This window comes from Anguilla anguilla, unplaced genomic scaffold (assembly GCF_013347855.1).
Source record: "Anguilla anguilla isolate fAngAng1 unplaced genomic scaffold, fAngAng1.pri scaffold_108_arrow_ctg1, whole genome shotgun sequence".
NCBI classification, from domain to species: domain Eukaryota; kingdom Metazoa; phylum Chordata; class Actinopteri; order Anguilliformes; family Anguillidae; genus Anguilla; species Anguilla anguilla.
The window spans coordinates 64,115-86,408 of NW_023312655.1; the positions used below are offsets into that span (position 1 = coordinate 64,115).

Here is a 22,294-nt window from a genome sequence, read left to right on the forward strand (position 1 = left end):
CTGCATATATGCAATCTCTCAGTATTTCATTGCAAACTAAAAAAGGGCAAATTCATTTTTGATTTTTTGTCTAGACAATTGCATTTGTGGCACTTTATTTCTTCCAAAATCTGCGTTAGTATTGTAAATTGTACAAATGTCTTGCCTCATTTAAGCCATTTTTCAAGTCTCTGTGATGTTCACATCTGGAGTTATAAAGCTTTAAATAGGGTACCCCCGAAATGGGCAAGGATTGGCAAGATTTGGCATGTGCGCTAAGGGGTTAACATTGGGTGGGCGGGGTTTCAAGTTCTTTTTGCAACCAGGTGTTGCAGTTCATGCAGTAGCCACTGGGGTAAATGGCTTCACTCAGAGGCGAGTTGTTGCCCCTTGGTATTTATTCGATATTTAGTCCCAGATATTGACTGTAGAATTACATGGTATCATTTTTTAAAACTGTCTGGTTTATTTTGTTATTCAGTGAGCAGCGTTTTCACCGCTGTATTGGCATATTTTAGGGCTATTGTCGGGTTTATCTTGTTGCTATGACGGAATATGATTTTTTAGTGGTGAAAGAATATTTTTATGAGTGCCCAGATAGACAATATTGTCCATTATGTCATGGGTGGGGGGGTGTAGTTGCAGATGAGACTGCAGGGAGGGGGTGCGTGTTAAATGAACAACCAGAGCGACAATGGTGGCGCGTCGAAATTCCGTATATAACAAAGCGTTTCTGTTTTTAACTCATACTTTGGTTGCAGTAGCACTGAATGTCTGAGTTCAGTAATCTCGGCACGCCGGCGTGCCGACCACTAGGGGTTTTGCTAAGACGTTAAAATACCAACTTCATGTCCAATTCCGGTTTAAGCCCCGCCCATTCCGAGTACGGATACAGATACAGATAATTTTGTTGGATGAACAAATACAGATACAGATGGTGTACTCGCTCACCCCTATTATCTAGTTAACTTGCTAATGATAATAGTTAAGAAAAAACAATCAAGCAAATGTTTGAGTGTTGGATCTGAATAAAGGCACTTTCATTTGCTAGTCACTAGTTAAAACTAGCTTCTGTTTGTGTTCGGGGAGACAGCCGAGAAGACACTTCACCAATCCTGCTAGGCAGGAACTGCAAGTGGGATGGCTAGCTGCATTAGCCCTGCTTGCTACCTAATTTTCTTAATCACAGGAGTGTTAGAATTGGTTAAAATGACGTTGCATTAGCTTTTATGAAGCTTAATCTGTGTGTTTTGTGTTTTTGCTTTCATTCCCATAAAGGATTTGTACTTATTCAATAAATTTGTGGATGCATTGTTTATTTATTTGCACCTATGTTGGAAATGGATGTGCTTGAAGTGACTAGTACATCAATAGCTATAATACTAGGGTTGCCATCTATAATTTTAACATGCAGATCGATATTTGTAGTGCTGCTGCTTTTGCCTCAATGCCTGGGCAACCAATGACCGCGAGTGATCACGCCCTGCTCGTGTTGATTGACAGGAGGTCTTTCCATTTTGAAAAGTCTCATCATGAAATGAAACCGTTAGTTCGGAAATAAAAATGCCATTTGGAAAAATGTCATTATGAAATAAAAAGCCATTTGGAAATACATGTTATTATGAAATAAAATATAATCACGTTATTGTGAAAAGGACAACCATGAGGTGACAATTATTTAATTATTTCAAAATAAAATGATTTATTTAATTATTGACCAATTTAATTCTTTATTTAGATATTAAATAAAATATGGAATTATATTAATAATTTCATTTTGGCACATTTAGTCCTCCATAGCAGCCCACCCGGTCTGTACAATTATAGACGAAACATTGAATATGGAAAACGAAGTGCAATTCTTTTGTATCTGACAAGCAAAGGAAACCTACCTCTTGAATTACAAATAAACAACAGACTATTTTCTCCTTTTGGTTGACAGGACATAATCGCAGCTGACCATCGGTTGTTTTCAAACTATAGGCCAATGGCTGATTGCAGTATTATCAGCCGATAATGTTTAGACTTGCAATATTGCAAGTTATACATAAGGTTGTTACAAGTTCTACTCAAACTTACGTTATACTGGTGCATCAAGCTGCAGGACTTCATTCAAGGTTAACTGGCTCAATCGCGACCTGCCATCATCTTCGTTGGCTGCGCCGCCTGTCAATCACCATCCACCAAGTCCCACCAATCCCCGCCCTCCGTGTCAATTCTGGATCAACCAATCAGAACTCGCCACCTCTGCTATATAAGCCTTGACTGTTTGCCAGGATGGATGTCTGACTTTTTGCTCTGTGTTAGTATTTGACTCTGTATGTTAATCACTCATTTGAACTTGTCTTGTTTTTGTGTACACTTCCAAGGCTTGGGACAGGTAAGACTAGGGGCTCCTGTACATATGCCCGTAGGGTATGTTATGTATAGATCCACTAGTCCTTAGGGGTGATTGCCAACCAATTGTTTTCAGTCTGCTAGTTAGAGTAGATAGGCTTTTTGTTTGTGTACTTGATACACTGGATTAAATTACACTCTGGTTTAGCTAGCTTGTTTTTCTGTTCTTTTGGCAACACCCAGCGTCCTTTGACCCTGGTAGTGTGTGTCTGGGTTGTTGTATGTCCTGTAGTAGTTTGTTGCACCTTTTGTTTTGTTCGCACAGTAAAACACTCATGCATTGAGTTGCTGCTTTTGTCTGTGTTTGATTTATTGTTGTTACCGTCATTTATACAGCATTAACATCTCCCGGCATTCTTAACATCCAGTTACAGACCCCATGCACCCCTAGACCCATGGGGTAATAACAAGGCTCAATCACCATTGTGTTACCTAATTCAGGGATAGATAGTGACATTTATTTTAATGAAAATCTTATTACTTTGAAGTGGCTTTGTGGTACATACAACTGGTTATTGTAATGTAGGTGGATTTTGTGTCATAACAATCTGATATTTATTCATGTATCTATTTTAATTAACTGGAAATACAATTAATGTAAAAGGAAAGTTTTCCCAAAAAAAACTTTTCATCAACCAAAGATGCATGTGGGACAAACATTCAATACATCACACAGCATTTCTAGTTGTTGTATCTTCAGGTTCCCAAGAGAGAACACATTAATGCCATCCGTCACAGCAGCAAAAAGCTTGGGATGTAAATGGGTGTTCTATATTTTCTGGACTAGCTGTCAGATGTCCCTAATGGTGAAGGCGCGACCAGTGCGGAAATAGTTCTCTATCTCCTCCAGGGAGCGTCCACGTGTCTCAGGTACACACACAGCTGTGAACATGATGTTGACCACACAGACCACAGAGAAGAACAGAAAGGGAACAAACAGTCCCCATGCTTCCTGTGGGGTAGAGAACAAATATGTACAACATATCTGGAACAACACCCACCCACAATACCCACTGTTCCTGAGACAATGTTTGCAGCCTTTCTTGTGAACCAGCCTTCAGAATCAGTACTTTTTGGATTTACAGGCTTGGTTAAGGTGTTTGGCTGGTAAGTAGATAGACAGACAGACAGACAGACAGACTCACCACCACATGCATAAAGACCTGAGTCAGTACAAAGGCAGTGAGCCAGCTGACACCAACACACAGACCAGAGGCCACACCCCTGGCCCCCAGTGGCAAGACCTCTGACATCAGCAGCCAAGTGATTGGGCCCCATCCCATGGCATAGCCTGGAGAGAGAAAGGAGTAGAACTGAATACAAACTAGCAGAAAGTTTGTTTCATTCCAATATAATGGTGTGGGCTATTTGATCAGGCAGATTATATACTGTAAGCAGGCTGCTATGTAACTGACTTGAGACTGTGACTTGCTGCCCTTGTTAGTAGTAAAGAACATGACATCTCTGTATACATTACATGCATCAGTGGCTCCATGCTTCACCCATACCATTCTAGGTTGGTCACCTGTACAGACGGGTGACAAATGAAAGGGAAAAACCAACATAGTGTCTTCGTAAGATGTTGGGCCACCACAAACTGCCAGAACAGCTTCAATGCGCCTTGGCATAGATTCTCTGCAACTCTATTGGAGGGATGGAACACCATTCTTCCGAAAGATATTCCATACACATTGGTCGAAAATGTCCTGTAGGTACTCCATTGGGTTGAGATCTGGTGACTGCAAAGTCCATAGCATATGATTCACATAATTTACATACTCATCAAACCATTCAATGACCCCTTGTGTCTTGTGGTTGGGGGCACTGTCATTCTGGAATAGGCCACTCCCATCAGGATAGTTTCATCATAGGATAAAGGTTATCACTCAGAATAACTTTGTATTTATTTTCAGAGGCCCTTCCCTCTTAGGGGACAAGTGGACCCAAACCATGCCATGAAAATGACCCCCACAGCATAAAAGCCACCAGATCCCCTCACTGTAGGGGTCAAGCATTCAGGCCTGTACCGTTGTCTAGGTGTATGCCACACATGCACTTGCCCACTTGTTGAGAATATGGTGACTCATCTCACCATTTCGCATCTGTGCAGACCAGTGCTTATGGTCTTTGCACTACTGAACTCTTAAATGTGTATAGACCAAAAGCACTTGTAATGAGGGGTTTATGCACTGCAACCCTACTATAATATCCCTCTCTATGTAGTTGTTGACGAACTGTGCTTGCTGACACAGTCTGATCACCTACATTGACATTCTCAGTCTCCTGAGGTAGAGCTGCTCTTCTGTTTTGCCTTACATATTGCACTAATACACGAGCATCACTAACCTCTAATACACCCACAATTTCCGACCCTATTTACTGCTGTCTTTCCCATAGATCTAAATGCAGGTGTCACTTTAGTCACTGTTTCTATTGAAACACCAGCCAGTTAAGCACTCTTTGTGACTGAAGCTCCTGCTATCCGTGGCAGAATAATGAACCCTCTTTCAGTCACTTAGATCTTTTCTTCATGCCCGAAATAACCCGAAACCCTATTACTCTGGCTTGTAAATACAATCCTCAGGCAATCGCAATTGTCCTGTCCTCCCATACACTCAGTTAACGTGCCATTTCCTTATCAGCAAACCTAGTAATGAGAAGCTCCCAGAAGGTTCTACATACCAGAAGCCATTAGCTTCCATTAGAAACAATTTCCCTCGTCAAACTGAAGAAAAAAAACTTTTTGAAGGTTGTTCTTTAAATTATTTGTTGATGGCTAAATGGAGTTAAGGAATTAGACTATCATAATAAAAACCACAAATTGAAAGAAAGTACAATAAAATTTTATGCTGATTGCCCAATTCCTAAATAAACAGATTTACATCAAACCACCCCAATAATTTTTTTAATTTCCTTATTTTCATCATTTTCATGAAATGTTCTTGTTTGACTGAAAACCAATGCCTTATGGGGTTGAGGTCCATCCCTGATGTTCCTTCAGTTTTTGCTTTCCTAGTATGTATCTCATCACATCCTCTGAACACATGCTTCAATTGTTGCAGTTAATATATTCTGTCATGTGTGCTATTATTTTTAATGGGGTTTATCAACAAACTTACCAAATATAATGATCATGGTGCTGATCAACGGGATGAGGCTAGAGGGGTCAAAGGGTGTGGTCTGTAAGGGGAGGGTGGTGACATTGAGGGCAGGGCATGGCGTGGTGTGAGAGTATATGCTCATGCTAAGGGTGGAAAGGAACATCAGGAATCCTGGTGGGAGAAAGGAAGGAGTCGGAGTAAATGATTGGTTCATCAGACATTCACTGTTGTTTCATTAGACAGTCAGTCACTAAGCCTATGAGTCAGGCAGCCCGTGAATGAGTAAATCAGTCAGTTCGCAGCTGCTGGTCAGCCTATGCCTTCTTTGTACAGATTAAGATTAGGAGTTTCCAGACCTGACCTGTCAGGTCTGCAAACTGTTAATCATCCTGCCTACAGCCCTAGGTGTCAATCATTCTGCTCCCACCTGATGAGAAGAGGAGGGCCTTCCTGCCAGCCTTGTCCATTAAACTGGCCGCGATCACAATAGACAGCAGCCGTACCGAGCCCACCAGGGCTGCATCATACTTTGGCTCCTAAGTAAACACACCTAATGCATTAGCACAAAGAGAATTTACACCACAGTTTACAGCTAGCTACCCTAGTAAAACAAAGGATTGAAACCTACACTTATGTACCTAGACACAGATTGTATGCACAAATGTGTATTTCAAACCAGTTTCTTCTAAAATGTGACCCTAGAAAAACAATGTGCATGTAGCTGGAAAATGTGACGTACCAGTGAGACTCTGGTCAGGTGAAAGATGGGCTCCAAGTACACAAGGATGGGAGTTATTCCAGTCATCTGCTGCAGGAACCGCATCACCACGGCAATCTGGATTGGCTTATAGTAGAATGGTGTGGCCAGCTCCGCCCATCTTATCTTTCTCTAGAAAACAACATTTGAATCCCACATCATTTTGTTTACTTATTAATTTATACAGGACAGGCAGGAATAGGCTTGATATGAACAAGTATATTCACTCCCTTCCTAGATACTCCATTAGCCTTTCATAAAATAACCAGCACATCATGCCTCTGCATACAATACATATCAATACAGTACAGACAAAAAATACAATAAGTATGTGTATGTATACTGTGTATGTATATATATATATATATATATGTGTGTGTGTGTAAACAGCATACATATACTATTGTACATGAGTATGTGTTACAAGGATTGTCAGTCAGTGGATTTTACAATGAACTTTGGAGCGAAGACTCAAACTTGTGTAATCCAAGTGGGGTGTTTTATTAGCAAAAGTGCCCCCAACTATTATACATACATTTACACATATATACAAAACAAAACAATCAGCACATCAATTATACTCATTCAAGTACACTCAACCTACTGCCAGCCACTACTGAGAGCAAAATGACCTGCTTATATACACTACACATTATCTATATACAGACTATACCATTTCCATGCAGTATTCAATTTTCTCAGAGGAAATGGCAGTATATATTTTTACATACAGAAATCATATATTATCCGTTGCTACTTTATATCTAATAATCACATATCTAATTGGGTATGAGAAAATATTACAAATGCACTTTATGGACTCCTCGTCTAAAATAGCCAATTCTTCTTGTTCAGCGCTTCAAATAAAATTGCACAGAATCGTGACAGTCGGATTACGTCATTCCAGTTTGAAAATGGAACAAACGGAGTAAACCACGGTTAGTAGCAACTCCTAAAATTGCGTTTATTGAACATGGAATGCTAAAATAATTCAATTTAATGTTTGAAACCAGATGTGTATGTTTAAGTGATTTGCAGTATATTGTGGTGGTGAACAGATGTACAGTAGCGAATGTGTTTGAGTTGACAAACTAGCAAGCATGAATGGTGTGCACTACATTTATGAAAGTGGCATACTAGCACCAAACAACCGCTACCATAAGCAGTTAAAACACAAACGTTTTAAAAAATAGTGTCCTAGCAGGTACGGAGGGTTCACTCCGTTACAGTATGTCCTGTATATTATACAAAATTAGAGAACAGAGTGGAGCTAGGAGCTTTTCTATTACATAATATGAAAATCTGGAATTTCTGCAGCACAACTACCACATATTCAGTATATACAATCACAGCTACAAAAAAAAAAAAAAACTCTCTCTTGAGGAGACACACACACACACAAACAGACACACTGTGTTTTTGCAGTGTAACCTGTGAAGCGATGCTCCTTTGGATTTTGTTGAACTCAGCAGTGATGTCAGAGCTTGGGCCCCGGAGCCAGCCTAATGCTTGGTGGGCATCAGCATCTCTCCCTTGGGCAATGAGATACCGCGGTGACTTTGGCATGAAGCAAAGCAGCACCAGCATGATGAGACTGGGAACCTCTCCAGCGACTGCTAGCCATCGCCATGGCAACACCAGACCTTCCCAGAAACACAGAAAATCAACAGGCCTAATGGCCAACCTAACAGTGACTGTCACGAGGCTTAATGCTGTAACTGTAACTGGGAAGATTCTAAAGTTAATAATAATCATATGAGGATAAGAACACATAATAATGGTCATTCAGCCCATCTTAAGCTTCCCACTTTGCTACAAACTAGAAAGTATTTTATCTTGCATAAAGCCTGGACTTGAACACCCAAGGGTCACTGTCTCTACTACAAGACTAAGCAAGCTGTTACAAAACTCTTTGTGTATATGAATACTTCCTGATATTCATGAGGAAGTTATCTTTGGCTAATTTCCTCATATTACTCAATCTCATTCAAATCCCATCAAAGTCTCCTTTTACTAAGCCAGATGATATCAACTATCTTGACAATCTTATCTCATTACTAATAATGCACATTTGTACAATGCAATGTACCCTTCTTTGAACTTTCCACAGAGCTGAACACAGTACTTTAAGGAAGATATAGAAGTTTCAAAAAAAAGTTTTTTAAGGCTACTAAATTGGTTTCTACGAGATGCTATTACTAAAACATGAACCGTATTGTCAAGCAAGTCTGTGTCTTACAACGAGACCAAGATACTGTTTTTTTAACATTTTAAGTTGTCAAACTAGATCTTGAAAATAGAGGTGGGTGGGGCAAAAGTGAAGTGAAAATGGACACTCTACCCCTAATTTTCATAATGATGGTAAGTGTTTTGGTCTCAAAACATACCAATGGTCATTGCTCCAATGTTACATTAACAATGTTTGTAGGTTTTGATTGACGCATGCCTTCTTGGCCAGGCCAGTGTTGTAAATAAGAATTTGTTCTCAATCGCTTTTACCCGGTTAAATAAAGGTTAAGTAAATAAATGAATAAAATAAGGGTGTCAAATATCAGAAAGATCTGAGAGGCCAAGGTTAAAAAGGCTACATTTTCCTGGCGAATTACCCACAAATCATTTTGGTTATGCAAGGATCTTACCAAGAGCATAGAGAGCAAGGGATCCACACACAGCAGTGATCTGGGGACAGGATCCCAGGATTCCCCTGACTGCTGGATGGGAGATCTCTGACACATATACCTTGGACAGGTGAGACAGGTAAAATAAAATTTTTAACATCCAAGCATGGTAATGAATGAACTGTAATCCACCCGATTTATTCTCAGTTAGGTTTCAAAATGTATTTGCCAGACCTTAAATTTCCCTTATGTTTGGAACTCAGTGTTTGTGATGATAAACATACTGGTCACACACAGGTTGGCAAATTTTTAATCAGCCCTTAAAATCAGACCTTTTCTGTATCATTTTTGCTTGCATTTTTGAAGACAGAGTTGTGTTTCACCATGGTTCCTGCCACTATTTCAATAAAAAGAAAATAATATATTAGATAAATGTTAAACATCATTTTAATTAGGCAGTCCAGCATCTTTTAAATGTGACAAAGGTCTTATGAAGGTCTTTTCTTAGCACTTTTGCTGAAGTAGGCTACTGCTAACTTCACATTTTCAGTATTGAAATCTATATTTGAAGATTCATTCAGAAAACCTTTAGGGATAAACTGCACCCAGCGTATAATTTTTGTATATTTTTTCATTTCAAGCTATAAAATAAATCATACAAAAACTTCTATCAAAGTATGTTGCGTTTAAATGACAAGATCAGAATGCTTTGTTAGCAGTTTTGTCCTGCCTGGCTGAGTCATTCCATTCACTGGGTGATGCTAGAGCCAATTGTACAACACCTGCAGGCATGCCAGCCACAATTGGATGCACTGTTGCTCTGACTGGATTAGCGTGACTCACAGGAATGGAGGCAGCAGTCATGCCTCCCGCAATCCCAGTCAGGAATCGGCCCAGGTGCAGCATCCACACCACCTGAGCCCCGCCTATCAGCAGATACCCCGCAGTGGAAGGCACAGCAGACAGCATGATGCTGAGCTTCCTGCCGAGCCTGTCGTTCAGCAACATGGTCCCCAGGCCCCCCGCCACAGCGCCCAGCGTGAAGATTGACTGACCAGGGGAGAGAGAGTGGGAAATGGAGATGGATATAAAATAAGAGAGCAGGAAGAGAAAAGAAACAAAATAATTCATTTGAAGCAAAAACCAAAAACAAAACTCAAAACCAGTTTTAAGATTATCTTTCACGATATGACAATAGCCCTGCTTACATTGAATCCACAGTACTTACAAAACAATGTTCATGAAGTACTCAGTCTCATGACGTTTAGTAAAAACTGCTAGGGAAGTGAGTGTCATAATTGTTTGCTTTTCTTACCCCAAACCAAGCCACCTGATGTGTGTTCATCCTCAGACTGGGGTTATCAATGACTTGAAGCTGGGGTATCACTGGGGAAGGGTACACCATAGAAAATCCAAAATTGAAGTTCCCTAGAACAGCGGAAAATACTGCCAGGAACAGCCTGGTGTTGCTGGGAAGAGAAAAAACCCAAAGTGTAAATCCCTCTTTACCACCAGTCAATTCTGTTCAAAAATGCAAGCACACAGACTTTTGGGTAATACTATGTGTTTCCACAGAACATCAAAGTAATACTTTAAATGTTAAAAGGATAAAATGGTTTTAAATGCCGCAGTCAAGCACAGTAAGCTAGAAATGGCACATCGAAACGGTATGTCTGCATTAAACCGTACGAGTTCTGTTCTATTAAACCGTACGCCTGTATGTGTTCCGTCTCGACTCACAATTCAAACATCTATCGAACTCTTTGTGAGACTGTATCAGAAACATTTCCAGCTCTTCCATTGTTTCTCCATTTACACAAACTATCTCTCTCTTAAAAAATATTTGAATACTTTGCCAATAACTTTATCGCCATTACCTTGTGGTTCCTGAACCGCTGTTACGAAGTGGCTTTGTCTCGTCCATTCTGCTACCTGATTAGCTCGTGTTGGAAGCGGCCTCTTGAATAAAACGAAACGCAGTGTGCTCCAGATAATACAGAACACGAAACTGAAAGCGCACAGAAAAATGTTTTATTTCGAAAATCGGGATTTTTTATCTTTGGCCCACAAAATACGGAACCATGAACCGTGAAATTGTAAAGAAACAAAAAATGTTTCGGTTACATTTCATTTCTTTCACCCTGAATGCTGTCGCCACTTTTCCATGAATTTACCAAGTGGAAAGTTGAAAAAGTACAATGATCTATAATTTTATTATTGTCGTATATTTCGAAAAATCGGATTGAAAAAAAACCCATTGAAAAGTTAAAGCAGACTTTTCGGTCTAATTTGGGGAAGTGAGCAATCCTTACCCAAGTGACTATGGTATGACATCATTGAGAAGGTGGAAAGCCCAGGGACCAGGGATTGCCATAAAAAAAAAAAATTAAAAAAAAGAAAAAAAAAAAAAAAAAAAGACCAGGGATTGCCATTCTCAGTAAAGCTCATAAACTCCAGTGGTTACCAAAAAGAAAATTTCCACATTGAAGTCCATTCGGAACTACGAATTTACTCTGGCCAAACTAAATAATTTTGGACAGAACTTTTTAGCTCTAAAATTTCTTCACACTGAACTAAAAAGTCTCCAGCCACCGATTTTGTTTGAGTCCAACAGAAGAAGATCTAAGATTTTTTCATTCCAATTTGGTCCGCATGGTTTTACGTCACAGCGCGCGTACTTGCTTGGACGAGCACGGAGCATTATGAGGCTGTTGACTTATCGATGTAGAAATGAGTTAAATTCAGAGTTGCTTGCACAGAACCGATGTATCAGAATACGCGGACTATTAAACCATGACCTAGGATTAGGAGACCGGGGCTGGTTGTCACAATTTTTACTTTCAATAAAATTCCCGAGCAACACTGTGCTGTATTAATTCAGTGAAATCATCAACTTACTGCATTCCAAAATATTTTTACTCGTCAAAACAGACAAACATTTCAATCAATATACTGTAAAACATTTCAATCAATATAAAAACGTCTGATTTCATTTCACATGTAAAACATTGCAATTAATTAAACATTTCAATCAATATAAAACATCTGCTTTCATTTCAAACAATATAAAACATTTCAATCAATATAAAAACGTCTGATTTCATTTCAAACAATATAAAACATTTCAATCAATATAAAACATCTGATTTCATTTGAATCAATTGAATAAAATTTATAAAAATGTATGATTTCATGCCAACATTCATAAAAGCTATGTAAAACTTTAACCTTTACAGTAAGATTCAAACAGACATAAAACATGAAAATATAGTTTTAAAACATTAACAAAACTGCACTGAAAATATTCAATATTTTGTATGTGGGCATGTATGTGTCCTTCTGTCTGTGTGTTTGTTTGAGTGTGTGTGTGTGTGTGCGCATTACAGAGAGAGAGGGGGAGAATGAGCGAGAGAGAGACAAATAGTAAAGAGAACAAAGACTTAATCTGAGTTGGAATCACAGGATTCACAGTTGTGGCAGATATATACTCGTACTGGCATGCCAGGTGTACAGTCCTTGTGTGCCCAGTTGTGACAAAGGTAGCACTGCAGCCATACCTCTTTAGAGCGGCTGTTTGAGAAGGGCTCAAGACATACGAGGCAAAAGCACTCCTCCTCTTCAGATGATGACTCTGAAATGAGCCTTCTTTTTGTTTTTTGCTTTTTCTTTTGACTGAGTGAGGGGGGATTTTGGCGTTTTCTTTCTTTCTCTGTGCATCGTTTCTTTGTCATCTTTTGCTTCTTTTTCTCCTCTTCGAGTTGTTCTTTAACTGGTGTGTCTGTGAGTATAGCACTTTTTCTCTTCCTTCTCTTTTGGACAGCCTTCCTAGGGCCAGCCTTTGGATATGGCCTCAGGGCTTCTGGACTAGTAATGGCAGCATTGGAGCATGCTGTTGTGCTGATGTCACCCTCAGCTGGTTGGGGGGTGTCTTTACTTGTTGAAGGGGTTGGGAGAGACTCATCCTGTGCTGCAATGTCATGGTTTGTTACTAAAATGTGACTGTCACTGGATGTTTGGGGGGGGCATGACTCAGGATTTGGGCGAGAAAATCCAAATCAGGAAAAATCTGTTTATTAAAAGGACAAATGCCACTCACTCTGAAACCTGCCTGGTTGTTTACTGGTGTTGCAGACAGTGGGTAAGCAGTGGCAACAAGGTCAGGGATGTCGTATATTGTCATGGTTTTTCCTGGGTTATTGATCATCCATGCAGCAGAGGCTGTGTTGATGTTTTTCTTCAAGGGCCCAAACACTGTCCTGTCCAGTGGCTGCAGACGATGGGAGCAATGTGGTGGAAATGACAGCAGGACAATGCCATTCCGTTTTGCATAATCAAGCCCTTCGATAGACAGGTGAGACCCATGATTATCCAGAAGAAGCAAGCATGGATTTTGAATAGTGCACTTAGTGTGGGAAACAAAATGTTGTAAGAATTCCAAGAAATGCTCCTCCTTCATCCAGCCACTTACATTGGCTGATCCTCTGCTACCAATTGGAGCGTTGTTAAGGAAGTGATCCTTAAAGTTTACTCTTGGGAAGATGAAAAATGGTGGAATACTGTTCCCTGAAGCAGAAACAGCACAGGCCAATGTGACAAGGGTGCCCCTCTCTGCTGAGGTAATTGATCCAACCTGCTTGAAACCTCTGCGTGCTACAACCTTGTTTGGCTTGTGCACAGTAGTTATGCCAGTCTCGTCCATATTCCATATTTCATGTGGCTGGAATTTATGTCTTTTCATGACTTCCTCCAGGTTGTTGAAGAATTGTTCAACATTTTCTTTATTAAAGCTAGTGGCACGTGCCAGACTGGTTGCTTCAGGTGTGCGGATAGACAGGGCTGGATGGCGTTTGAGAAAAGCAGTAAACCAGTCAGGACCTGCAAGGTTCTTCTCACACCATGACTGTGGAACAGGCAGCTTGAGAGCCACTGCATACTGATATGCAAGGCCACGGACGTCTTTGGGTGAGAGGCCAAAATAAATGTCAGATGCTTTAATCACATAATTCACCAATTCCATTTCCTGGTTTTTGTCAAATATAAGCCTGTTTCTTATGTACCCAACATGCTTGGAGGGAAAAGGATTAACACCCTGTATGTCTCTCTCACTGAACTTTTGGCAGTATCTTGCAAGTGTGCGATAATTTATATTGAATTCCTTAGCTGTGCTTCTGATGGTTTTATTTTCTAGCTTCACCTTTCTTGCTGCACTTAACATGACATCTGACCCTGTCTGGCCTTTCTCTGTTTTCTTGACGAATGTCCTCACCATCTTTCTACCTAAAGAGACATAGCCTATAGAATGACAGACATATAGAATGGAATAATTCATAAGATTGTGACATCAATCATGTGTCAGGGGCTGGTTGTCACATGTGACAACCAGCCCCTGACAAAATGTGACGACCAGCCCCATTAGCACAGTTTCGCTACATGGGAGGCTACTGACCACATGGTTTAAACTAGCTAGAAAAATATTATTGTAAATGTAGCTCTCACCCTCTTCTTTTCACTGATAGTTTTAGTTTTTAGCTAAATTTCTATTTTAAAATTAAAAACAAATAAAAAAATTACTTTTTTGCCATGATTTTTATAAAATTCCTCTCACCTCAATGTGTAGTGGCTTGCAGGTGAAATGACCATGTGGCTGACCTTTGACCACAAAGGACACTTTGGTGACATGTTTTTTTTAGACAGTGCCCTCTAGTGGGGAAGATATAAGAAGTGTGACAACCAACCCATGTGACAACCAGCCCCGGTCTCCCCATGAATCCATATTGTCATTTTGATATATGAATGTTGCTAATAATCAGGGCAGTGTCTAGGGGGTGGGCTGGGGTGAGCGTTGCCCACCCACAGATAAGCCTTGTCCACCCAGAGGAATCATCTGCCCATCCAATGAAAACTCTGAGAAAATCACCGTTATAGCTATTTTTTGAGCGTTCATAGTTTTCTGTAATTTTGTCATTGGTCATCAAAAAATGCACTGCTTTCCTATTGGCCATTTTGAAGGTGTGGGTGTGCTTAGTCAGTGCTGCTCCTTTACATTATCGCCAAACCACGACACTTCTTAATCTTCACACATGGGGTACGGACATGGTTAAGTGAACTGCAAAACCTTTTGTAGCTAGCTGCTCTCAGCAATCCAATTAAAAACGGCTAATACCTTTGATTCTTGTTCATTCTTTTCTCTGGTTCTTATAAGTTATATTAGTAGCAGAGACTGAAAAAATATGGACACAGCTACTGTGACGTCACCCATTGACACTCCGTGGGTCTCTAAAACACGTTTTGAAGCTCAATGGCGGGCCATGTTGTCAATTTGGAGCCAAAACCATAGAGTTAAGCGGTTCTGTGATTTTTACGATGTGATTGACAGTCCGGTGCGGAAAGCCCATCAATCTGAGCGAACGATTGCAGAACGAACTTGAGGCTAGCTGACTGTCTGCCGTTATGTTTTAAAATATATTATCAAATGTTTACGGAGTTTAATTTCCATCCGTGACTGTGCTGTGTCATGTAATCACGTTATATGTATGACATTAATAATACCATTATGTTCAGTTATCTTCAATTTATGTTTCTCAGAAAAAACGAATATGTTTAGCTAGCATATCACTGCAGCTTGCCAGTGAGCTAGGTAGACTATCCGTGGTTAGCTCACGCATTAGCAATATGAACCACAGGGGAAGAACATCGACTACACTGATGGTCATTCAATCAGAGATGTGTAGGCTACTGGTGATTTGGCTAATGTTCATATAACTGTCTGGTAGACCTGCTGTTAACCGAGTAAGTTAACCTTGTAGGTTTTCGCCGCCGTTTGTGGTGTTCACTTGCTGAGTGACGCTAGCTGACCGATCATTCGCAAGTCACTTTTTACCGAATAAAAATTAACACAGCGGTGATTAACAAATCTACCAAGTATTTTAATAACTGATCTGCCGGCGTGTAAATATGACAACGCACTTTGTACAGCAAGTTTTCCACCTGGTGCATGAAGACAAAAATAATGTAGGCTACATTGAATTTCTAATTATTATTAGGCTATTATTATTTTTTCTTGTAGATCATCAAAACCAATGGAGAAAAGCCAATATACGCAAGGAGCCCCCAGGACCGATTCTGAGAACCACTGTCTTAAATGCAGAGGTGGGTAACCCAGCTTCAAAGAGTAAAAAGACTGACTATGTAGGCCTATTTGCTCCACCACCATGCAGTAAACCAGCTGATTCTAATTAGCATAACTCTTCAGCATGATAGGAGAACTAATTATTGTAATCAGCTGGTTTAGTGCATGGTGGTGGAGCAAATACATGGTCAGTCTTTTTACTTTTTGAAGCCGGGTTACCCACCTCTGCTTAAATGCTCTTGTCGGTCTCTTAAATGCTAAAAACATGTTCCTTTCTAAATGCCAGTCTTAAAAAGATGGTTAATTTAGTTAAATTCTGTGCGTGTGATTTCATCGTGTGTTGTATGTTATCCAGCAAATAAACCTTAAGACTATTAATTAGCTTCGTGAAACTGAAAATTTTGCAGAGTTTATCCCAAAATCGGGATTATATTAGTTTTGTCACATGCGTGAAGCATGGCCCAGGTAGACATTTACGGAATGCACACGACTGACAAGCCGTCAAACACGTTTGACAGATTGAATATTTGCCGGTTAGGGTTAGCTAGCTAGTCAAATGGCTTGGTAGCCGAAGTTGCGAACTGTTTTAGCATAGGCCAAATATAGCAAGCTGATTACGCTTTCTGCCAACTAATTCTTTGGTTAAGTAGGCTAAAGGAAATAGTAAAAATGACTCGGCTACCGAAAATCTTCAGAGGAGGATTATTTTATGGTCATCTAGTGCAGCTGTAAATAGCACACGCCATAATGAAATCACCACGAAATGGGATGCCTGCATTTTCTGACTTCGCACAGCTGGACCGTGGTCGGAGCCGCAATGTCAAGGCCAAGAGGCACCACCTCCCACCCCAGTGACCATAGACTGTAGCCCCTACTGTAGCTTAGTCCTTTGCAGCAATCAGGAAGTGACGCAAACTGTACCTCATTGGTCCACAACAAATATTATAACAGTGCCCAAATGACACAATAAATCATGAAATCGACCCATGGACAGTCATAAGACGAATAAAATACACATATTGTGACTATTTGTTCTCATGAGAAAAAATTATTGACTTTGTATTTTGACCGCATTTGTACCGTAGACTTACATGGAAACCGTATATGAAAACACCTATACTGGAGCCAACCGTAGTGGCGCTAGTGAGCAACCAGGAACAACAAGACCAGGAAATGAGCTTCAAAAACGAAGTCTGGTTTTGGCCGCTTGATTAGTTAGTCTGGTATAGTTTCAAAGTTCCATGAAATGAGCGACAGTGAGCGACAGTAAGACGGCAGATTCGTCGGAAATCGTTCAAAATAAAAGTCTGCCTGCGCGAAAGCGAGAAACGCGTATCTCACAGTTTATTTTCTGAACTAGCGACGTTTTTGACATGTCAAAATACTCCGTTATAATTATAATGGCAATTAAAAAGGCAGTGTATTTTTATAAGCTTTCTTTATATTTCTGCCATGTTGATTCTTGGAAGTGCAGTAAGTCTAAATATGAAATACCATGATCTTGCTTTTCTTAGGAGAATATAAAACTGATTCCAGCATATTTGTCATAATTAATAGGTCATGTTACCACTGAGGTGTTCTAACAACTCTAGATGATAGCTTCCTGGCTAATTGTTATAGGATAAACTATGTGGCATGGGTTTGTTAGTACACAATAAAATGTCCAGTGCTAATTAAATTCTAAATAGATACCATTTGGACCCACATTCCAGAGTCAGACCAAAAGCTATCTGTTAACACTTGAAATAACAATGCACATTTACTGCATACAGCCCTTCACTAAACTGATATGATGACAAAGATATCAAATAAACATGATAGAACATTTGATAGAAAATGTTGTGGTTCAACTAAACAGTGTATTCCTCTAGTATAGGTCAATGCTACCTCCCCTGGACATGTTGTCTCAATGATATGCGGGTGTTTTGAATACCTTGGACCCCCCACTCTTCAGATATGGTGTCACTTATATCAAATAAGCGTCATAGAAAATGTGACTGGGGTTTGAACATGCAGTACATAGGCAAATTTCATTCAATTAAATCCAAACCGCTTTCTGATAGCATAACATATATACTGCACTGCTGCCTCCCCTGGACATGTTGTCTCAATGATATGGGGGGTGTTTTGAATACCTTGGACCCTCCACTCTTCAGATATGGTGTCACTTATATCAAATAAGCGTCATAGAAAATGTGGCTGGGGTTTGAACATGCAGTACATAGGCAAATTTAATTCAATTAAATCCCAATTGCTTTCTGATAGCATAACATATATAATGCGCTGCTGCCTCCCCTGGACATGTTGTTTCAATGATATGGGGGTGTTTTGAATACCTTGGACCCTCCACTCTTCAGATATGGTGTCACTTATATCAAAATAAGCGTCATAGAAAATGTGGCTGGGGTTTGAACATGCAGTACATAGGCAAATTTCATTCAATTAAATCCCAATTGCTTTCTGATAGCATAACAGATAACATGCTCTGCTGCCTCCCCTGGACATGTTGTCTCAATGATATGGGGGTGTTTTGAATACCTTGGACCCCCCACTCTTCAGATATGGTGTCACTTATATCAAATAAGCGTCATAGAAAATGTGACTGGGGTTTGAACATGCAGTACATAGGCAAATTTCATTCAGAGAAAAAGTGGATTTGTGTGAGTTTGTGTGTGTCAGTGTCCATATTCTGCAAGAATTAGTTCCCGTGGGGGAGGGGTGCCAGAGGGAGTGCAAGTCCATACTGCGAGAAAGTAATAGTTCCCGGGGATGAAGGGGACCGTTGGAGTGTGTAGACTCAACTGAATCTTGTTTGCGTCAAATTTGGGAGGAGGCTGACATGTTATACTTTTATGAAAGATTTTCTCTGTAATGTATGCCTTACTTTTCTGAAAATAAAAATATTTATTCACAAAAAATATCTTTTCATGCTTTTTTATTGCTTAGGGGGCTTTCTTGTAATTACACTGTTATTACTACTGTCAGACTAACTACACTGTCCTTCCTTTTGCATGCCATTGACCTAATTTCACCTGCAGTTGCTGATTTTTTTCTACATTTAAACATTTTGTTTAGATTCAAACATGTTGGGGGATGGGTAGGGGGAGACACACAGAACAGAATAACTGTCACAACTGTCAGAACCCTTAGAGCTGTCAGAGCTAAGACATTATCAGGACTATTTGAATTGTCAGAACTTTCAAGACCCAGTTGCTAATATTCAGTACTACATATGGATATCTACGGGGAAGGACTCCGCCACCGGCCTTGTCAATGGCCCCCTTCTAGAATCAACACAAGCTGGTCCTTCCACACATCGCTCAGGACCAAAAGGTTAGCTGAAACTGTGTTGAACTGAAATGTTTTTTTTCCATTTAAATGTATGCCCTTAGACTCATTTAGTTTCTCTCACTCAGTTTGTTTTAGTAATTGGAGACTCACATTTGCGAAGCTTGGTGGGATGGGATTGTGACCACACCAAGCGGATGCCATGTCGTTTGGGTACCTGTGCAACCCCGGAGCATCTGCTTTGGATCTCCAAAGGGAAGTAATGGGGGCAGCAATCCCAGAGGACCCAGATATTGTGTGCCTTCTTGCCCCCAGCAACAACCTAACAACCAGCAGAACCATTGAGGGAGCTGCAAAAGATTTTAAATTGTTGCTTCAGGCTATACTCTACCGCTGGCCAAAGGTACAGTGAATGTAAAAAGTACAATGTAAATCAATATGATAAACTTTCATACTTCTTCATTCTACCATGTGAGATTCCTTGGTCCATATCATCCAGAGTGCCAATTGAAATAAGCAGATAATGCAACCAAGGTGCAGAAATTAAGCATAATACATTGTGGCTAAACAGCACATCGCCATAGACAGATCATTTTGATAATTTTCATACAGGCATTTGTGCTGGACTTTCCACCTCGGTTAACGGTTGACTGGAGCCACCAGGAGATGCTGAGGAATGAATATCACCGCACTGCAGCATGCTGAGTGTGCCCTACAAAGAAATTGTAGGGTACTTTCCCACAAGGCACTAGATCAGTGGAGCAAGGATGGTGTATGAAAGTTATTTGTACTCAAAAATAACAAGGAGAAACTACTTTGGAAATAACTAGGTATATATATATATATATATAAAATGCTAAATGTGACATACTGCAAATTGTTGCATCTGACTTTTCTAACAGTCCATCTGAGTGACACTGTTGGCATGCCCATGTTAGCACAAATCATATGGTGCTATGCCTACATGCAGCTCTATGTTCCCTCTACCAATGGGCCAACCCTACAAACGCCCACCTCCAGCCCCGCCTAATCGCTTCATTCCAACCCTTGTGGTGAAGGGTGAAGTTAAAATTCCTGCAGGAAAGACCCCATGCAGTGGGCAGAGGTTCATAAGGGCAGAGTCAGAAGGACAGAGGCAGATGTCCAGTTTCAGGAATTTCACAGGGTAAGTTTTTTGTTTTCTTTTAAAGAGTAACTTTTCTTATTTTATCAAGGATTTATATTATGTCCATTAAAAAATATACTGTAGAACTCATTGACTTATACCATCAATACATGTGTCATGGTCCTGTTTTCCTGTCTGTGTTTCCCTTGTTGGGGCCGCCAGATGGTGGCACTTCTGTTTTGTGTCCTGCTCCCCCCCCCTGTTAATTGTATGATTGTTTTCAATTGTCTCGTTATCTCATCATTGTTCCCACCTGTGTCTTGTTATCCCCTCCTTCTGGTTTGATTGTTTTTTGAGTTCACCTGTGTCTTGTTACCCCTTGTCTATTTAAGTTCTTTGTCCCCTTGACTCAGGTGCTGGTTCCTTGTGTTTGTTTCTGAGGTCTGTTTGAAAACCGTATGTACCTGCCTGTGTTTGTTCCCGACATCTGTTTGTTTCAACCTTATCTACCTGCCTGTGTTTTGTTTGACCTTTCCTTGTGCTCTGCCTTCCCGTGTTCTGCCCTGTCCGTGTTCTGCCCTGCCCGTGTTTGTGAGTTCCTCTTGTTTTCTGTTTTATTTCGATTTTTTATGAGTTTGTGTTTTTGCCCATTGTGGCCTTGTTTGTTCCCTGTTTGATTGCCTGTTGTTAGTAAAGTCTTTGTTAATTTTCCCTTTTGAGTTTTGTGTTTTTTTCCACTCTGCGCCTGGGTCCCAGCAGCCGTACCGTTACAACATGTGTATAATTATAGGGTATTGGTGGCAGTGTTTGCCATGTACTTGGCACTGCGATCATAATCGATCCCAAGGTGATCAGGGTGCAGCAGAGGTGCAGGGAGACATCGGAGCGAGGAGGACAGGACAAGGAGAGAGCAAGGAGAAAGGCAAGGGTCAAAAACAGAACCCAGGGAAACAAGCAAAATTCTCAGGGAAAACATGCTGTTAAGGGGTGTGCTAAGGTAGTTCATATAGTCTGCACAAAGAAAAATGAATTGAGACTTAAGAACAGAAAAGCAAATGAAATGGGAAAAGTGTTGTGTGGAGTGGAAGTAGAATTTGGGCGTGGGCTCGAATACCAAGAGGGGGTTGTGCTTGGACAGCAAATTACATTTGCAGTGAATGAGGGAGCAGGTGAGAGATCAAGTGAAAGAGAGGATGTGACGATGTTTTATGGAGTGTGTGAAGAAGGGCATAGTGGGAAAATTTTAAAAAATAAACCAATGGTCGAAGTTACGTGGTGGAAGCAAACAAGCAGTCAAACATCGCAAATTTAAAGGGAAAAAAATGCACAAATTGGATATTTTTGAATTGGAAATGCCATTCATGTAGTTAAAACAAAAACAGCAGGGTTTTATTTAATAAAACATTTTGGGCAGAGGTGGCAAAAAACTCTACAATGGCCCTACAAGCGCCCCTGTGCATTAAGTCGAAGCATTAAACTACTACGTCAAATTTGGTTCAGCAATAAAGGGAACATAAAGACCTTAGTCTATTCAATGGAACAAAACACACAGATTAAGACTCATTTTGAAGAGAGACAGACACAGATAATGAACTATATTCATGATGCAAATGTTATCCAAAAAACAAAGGAAGTCAGAAATGAAAAGCAAAAACGAAAAATTATACCAAAGCAATATGGGGAAGATTGGATTACAGAACTACCAATAAAAGTTTCAAAACATTTTTGTGTTTGCAAATCCCCAAACAAGAGTAAAAGGCCAATGCTAGCCTGTGATATCTGTGGAAACTGGTATCATTCCAATGTGTGGGCATATCAGATAGTGATAGTCAGATGAACTTTGATTCTGTTGGGTTCATTTGTAGCTCTAATGACTGTAAAATCCAGTTAGAGCCAATGAAGACAGGTTATATGTTAAGA

At 40.2% G+C, this 22,294-nt stretch overlaps 1 protein-coding gene across 2 annotated transcripts; it reads right to left on the reverse strand.

Moving 5' to 3' along the window:
- Positions 1-2,661: 2,661 nt before the first annotated feature.
- LOC118219415 (solute carrier family 2, facilitated glucose transporter member 6-like) lies at positions 2,662-11,045 on the reverse strand. 2 transcript variants are annotated; one of them, XM_035402558.1, is made up of 11 exons: positions 10,730-11,045; positions 10,168-10,321; positions 9,696-9,902; positions 8,874-8,973; positions 7,666-7,877; positions 6,217-6,366; positions 5,905-6,013; positions 5,496-5,648; positions 3,854-3,901; positions 3,522-3,667; positions 2,662-3,328 (listed from the first exon to the last, which is right to left on the reverse strand). In XM_035402558.1, exons 1-11 carry the CDS (start codon positions 10,774-10,776, stop codon positions 3,167-3,169), a joined length of 1,488 nt encoding a protein of 495 aa, XP_035258449.1. In that variant the 5' UTR covers positions 10,777-11,045; the 3' UTR covers positions 2,662-3,166. The 2 variants fall into 2 exon arrangements, with proteins under 2 accessions (XP_035258449.1, XP_035258450.1); XM_035402559.1 differs by lacking the exon at positions 3,854-3,901 and having other exon boundaries at positions 10,730-11,042.
- Between the last annotated feature and the right edge of the window lie 11,249 nt (positions 11,046-22,294).